Below are 5,131 nucleotides of genomic sequence, written 5' to 3' on the forward strand. Positions count from 1 at the left end.
TTAGACTTAAATATTGATTCACTTTAATTAGCCAAAAATGTAAGACTTGGATCCAATAAAATTGATGTCAGCAATGCATAAATTAACACCCCTGAAATACACACTTTTAAGATGAAGAATATTAGAGTAGTAACAAAAAGAAAAAATCTGTAATAGACCAAGTCTTCATTGGCATAATCCAGATCCTGCTAAAACGGAACTTTATCAATATATATCTGTAATACAGTGACTCCTTCAAAAGGACTAATTAATCATCTCCATATCTTTAATATTTACTATTAAATATAGGCTTGGGGCATCATATTTGCATTTGTGCTAGTGTTATTTAATCAAAAAATTAATTGAATGGTAATCTGGAACTCTGATCTTGTATTTTCTTATTTGAAGATAAAATTCTGTTTTACTAATCTATATTCAACTCTTTTTTGCAATTCGTTTGTTTTTTTCTTTTTCGTTGATCTGGAACAGACTGCCGTTTTTCTCGGTCCAACCATTCCCTCAAATCTACATTTGGTAAATGCATTTGATTTGGTGTTGATGAATGGAATGGATCCCATATCGGTGAATCCATGGGCTCCTTATAAGGCCTAGACAATCCAACTCTTTATGAATCTAGCTTTTGGGTTTGAGTTAGGCCCAAGACCAGTTTAACTGAATTCCACATGTAAAGCATTTGTATTTTGTTGAGGATTCTGAGTGCTTATAGCTTGCTTAAGTGGACACCCTGGGTCGGAAAATTACATTGTATATTAATGTCAAATTCTACATTTAAAGAATATATATTTAAAGTTGGTCACCCTTGACAAAAGTTATGCATTTGGTGTAGTGGTAATGAATCTCCATTTGAATGAAGGAGTTTTGGGTTCAAACCCCAAATATCACAATATTTTTTTTAAATTTTGACAGCCACAAACCATTATTCTTGGACACCCGTAATAAAATTTCTGGCTCCGCCACTGCTTGCTTATATCTCAATGATATCTGCTTGTATCTTACAAATTTTAAGGGACAACTGGTGTTCATCAATTCCTAAAGTTTAACAAGATGAAGTGAACCTATAAGCTAAATATTGTTTCTTTCTCCTTTTGAATTGATACGAGCTGCCTAATACTAATGCTCGCGATAATTATCTCTTCAGATTGGTTTTCCATCTTTGGCTAGGAAGTTGCGTGCAAGAACATGGTATGAGCTTTGATTTAATTCCTTACAATTCTTTTGATGGGGGTGGATAAAACCAAATTATAGTCATGGTTGTCAATACGAAAATATAATTTAGTCTATTAATCACAGGGTTACCATTCAAGTTTTGTTGACGAGGAAGGAGTTAGCAAAGCTTGTGGATGTCCTTTACTACCTCTGAAAAGTCATATAAATGAACCTGATTCTGATGCAGAACAAGGTTAGCTTTGGTGCATCTCATCTTTCCGGTGACAATATCTTACATACTTTAAGAGTGATATTCATCATCATATATATAATTTCTAGAAGATGCAACGTCAGATATCGTGGATGAAGCAATCACATTCTTTCGGGCAAATATCTTCTTCAAGAACTTTGATTATAAAAGCTCGGCTGATAAACTTCTCATCTATTTGACTTTGTATATCAATTTGGCTTTGAAGAGGCTAGAAGGTTGCAGAACTTTAGCTGAAGGGAAGAAGTCAATAATTAACCTTGGTCTGGAAAAGATTGTAATACCAGGGGAGGCAGGTTTTCCATTTCCAGGCCTATTTGCTTCACCAAAGTCTCAACAAGATGCAGGCAAGTTATGTTTTGCTACTTTACTATCCTCAAACTAAAATGCTAATCATAATTAGTAGTAGTGGGGAAAAGAAAATGTTCGTCATAATACTTAAACAAACACTCAAACTTGGACTCAACTGGTAAGTAAGCACTCCAACTTTGGGAATCAACTTTGGGAATGCACATTTATACACTTTGTCTAAATACTAGACATAAGGAAGCGGGGAAGAAAAAATTGTCCATAAACCTTATTAGATACCATTGTATCTGGTATCTAATAAGTTCCTCAATTTTTCTTCCCTGTGAACATTTCAATTTACATACTGATCATCTAGACACCTTCAAAATTTACGTGTCATGTTAGTATCGAGAGTCCATGAGTCATAATGAGGGGAGAGTTGGAGTGACTCATCAGTTGAGGTGTCTAGACGTGAACTCTCAAAGTTAGAGTGTGTACTTTCCAATAGAGGCAAATCTGAGTGTATATTTATGTATTATGCCAATATTTTCAGCTAGATTATTATGTTTTGGTAAATAATGATAATTTTATTTATTAGTGCAAATTTAGATTAACACACTTGGTAGAGTGTATAAACGTAATGTTAAATTGAAGATTCACCCTCATTTCATGTGAGTTTTCTGAAACCCTTTCATGAGGATGCTAAGGATCCAACAAGGTCAGCTACCAGACGTGCCTGCTTGCAGTCAAGTCTCTGTGTTTTCGACAACGCCTACTGCTTGGCCTTAAATTAGTTTTGATGCCAGAACTGAAATAAATAGAACATTACGGGAGAACCTAACCTTTATATTAATTCAAAAATATACAAAGGACCCTCATTCATTATGACAACAATTCTGCCACAACTTCGACTTCAACTAAGGTACAACCACTAGTTGATTACTGCCCATAAAAAATCTTGAAACCCTCGCGTTTATTCTTAGTGTCCTTAGTAAAATTCTAGACTTATTTCTTCCCTCTTTAACTACTCATTCGTCCAAGGTCAAGGCTGCACATTTATAGACCATGTGGCAGCCTTTGGCTTACAATAAACAACTTGCCGACACCTGTCCAACACTTGTCATGATCAAGGAAAATCAAGGCTAAAGTTCAGTTGACATCCCCAACTGATAAGGCATTTAAAATTCAAATTACAAAAGCTATTACAAAGATACAATGAATTTGGACCCAAGTAGTTACAAAAAGTAACCGCCGCATGTATTTGGCATGTGCCATGTGCTACCCAATTCCACCCCTTGTTTCCAGCTTCATGTCCTATATTTTGTGCCAATAGACTGTATAGGATTTTCCTAGCCATTTCTTTTGATAGCCAACTTGGACAAGGCCGCACATGCCACTGCCGACACACTGCCAACGCCTTGCCGTTGCCTTGCCTGCGTTTTCCTTGGCCATGCTAACTTTTGTTTCCCTTGTGCCATTCATTTTATTCTTTCTGCCTTAGCTTTGCCTTTTATTATATTTTAATTTAGCTCAACTTGATTTTCCCCCACTGAACCAGACAATGCCATTTTACACATGCCAACTTGCCCATGTCCGACGTCAGCCAAAGCCCATGACATGCCACAACCCACGTCCTTGCCACAGCCAATGTCATGTCATGGCACTGCCTTGTCAATTTGTTTGTCATCAACGTAGTAACACCAACATCTTTCCCACATGATTGGTTCAACCTGCACCTAGACCCTTGACAAAGTCATTCATGCCAACCCTTTGCCACCACCATGCCATCTGTCTAGTTTAAGGATCAGGCCCCTTACACTTTTGTAACTACTTGTGTCCAGATTCATTGTGTCTAAGCCACTTAGACTCAACACTCTTTTTCTTTTCACTCATGTTTTAGATCAACATTAGACAATCATAAAAAATCAGAACACACAAGCACATTACAGGAACAAGTCCCACCTTTATATTAAACTCGTTCCACAAAGAAGCACACAAATGTTTAAGCCTTACAAAATTTGACGAAAGACACTCCCATGAGACTGGTCTGCTTGTGCCTTAAAATAGGCCACAACGCCGAGTCAAATGCCAGACACATGCCTAGTATTTCAGTTGACAACCCTAACTTATAGGCCAAATTTGAATTTTAAACAAATAATCTTATCTACAATGCTAACTAATCCACAACAGCTAGAAACTACCAAAACCGCCCAACTGCCCATGCACGTGCGAGCACCCTTCAACTTTGGTGCCAAAATCATCCTTCAGCCGCCAAATCTCGTGCCGGTTCACATGCCAGCCATGTGGGCTTGTCTTTCCTCGCTTAGCTTGCCATTGTGGTCTAATTTCATGAGTCACCGCCCTTGCCCAACACTTAACGTTCAAACTTGTTTAGCCACGACCATGTCAGGATCACAGTTTTGCCTTGCCTTAGCTTGCCCAACCTTTGTCATGCCTTAGCCACGTCTTTCCTCGCATGACTTAGCTTGTCCTACCATTGTAATGTCTTAGCCACGTCTTTCCTTGCATGCCTTAACCACGCCAATGCCAAGGTCTTCTTTACTTGAACTTAACCTTGGCTGAAGTCATTAGGTCTTGACTAGGTTCATCATGTAAATCCCTAAACAAGCTTGAGCCACTCTAACTATCAAGTTGAGGGTCTAACAAACTTCCCCCACCAAATGAGCTCATCTTCCTCGATGAGACATAATCTAAGTATGCCTGAATCTTCTTTTTGAACTGCCATAGAGAAGGTTACTATTCCCTTGTTGCATCACACACTTGCTTTCCATCGAAACGAGGGTGATTTTTTCGCCTTACACCACTGCACCACAACTTACAAAGCTTGCAAACTTCAGCCTCACAACCCTCACATATTTGATTAAGTCTGGAAGATTGTCTCACATTTTGGAAACGTATAGTATTAACTAACACTCAGCAACATACAGGAACAATCCTAACCTTTATTAATATCAAAACTCAACAAAGGAAGAGCCTCACGAATTTTTCTAAGGCACAAAATACTCTCTGAATACCTTAGACGAATCTCAACCCCTTATAAAAATCTGCACAAGGCAGTTACAAGCAGTTATAAAAGCAATAACATGTATCATGTGTGTAACACATGTTATGGCCAGATTTAAACTAAGTCTCAACAACTATATTCAAACAGCCACATTACAATTCAAATTCAAATACATTAAGTCCATGTGCGTTGCACATGCTCCTTCAATGCCTTAGCTGAAAATGCCCATTCCCAACACTTAGAATATTTCAGCCTGCTTCCAACACTTAGTTTTATTTCATCAAATCTGCCAACTCGTGTCAGCACTTGAATTGCCTTTGTCTTTCAATCGTCAAGTCCCACAGCCTTGCTTATTCAAGCCAACACACTACCTTGCCTTGACGATGCCACTACCAACACGTATG

General features: G+C 38.0%; 1 protein-coding gene across 1 annotated transcript; it reads left to right on the top strand.

Annotated features, from left to right (window-relative positions):
- Positions 1-1,027: 1,027 nt before the first annotated feature.
- Positions 1,028-2,496, top strand: LOC102594164 (actin-related protein 2/3 complex subunit 3-like). The gene is made up of 4 exons (XM_015304188.1): positions 1,028-1,182; positions 1,291-1,399; positions 1,486-1,761; positions 2,357-2,496. The coding sequence occupies exons 1-4, from the start codon at positions 1,180-1,182 to the stop codon at positions 2,494-2,496; spliced, it is 528 nt and encodes a 175-aa protein (XP_015159674.1). The 5' UTR covers positions 1,028-1,179.
- Positions 2,497-5,131: the final 2,635 nt, after the last annotated feature.

Source organism: Solanum tuberosum, unplaced genomic scaffold (assembly GCF_000226075.1).
Source record: "Solanum tuberosum cultivar DM 1-3 516 R44 unplaced genomic scaffold, SolTub_3.0 scf00019, whole genome shotgun sequence".
Lineage (NCBI taxonomy): Eukaryota > Viridiplantae > Streptophyta > Magnoliopsida > Solanales > Solanaceae > Solanum > Solanum tuberosum.

Excerpts from the sequence above, each read along its gene's own strand:
- LOC102594164 (XM_015304188.1), top strand. Across the intron at positions 1,400-1,485 it reads TGATTCTGATGCAGAACAAG|AAGATGCAACGTCAGATATC; the intron begins GTTAGCTTTGGT and ends TATAATTTCTAG. Across the intron at positions 1,762-2,356 it reads AAAGTCTCAACAAGATGCAG|ATTCACCCTCATTTCATGTG; the intron begins GCAAGTTATGTT and ends GTTAAATTGAAG.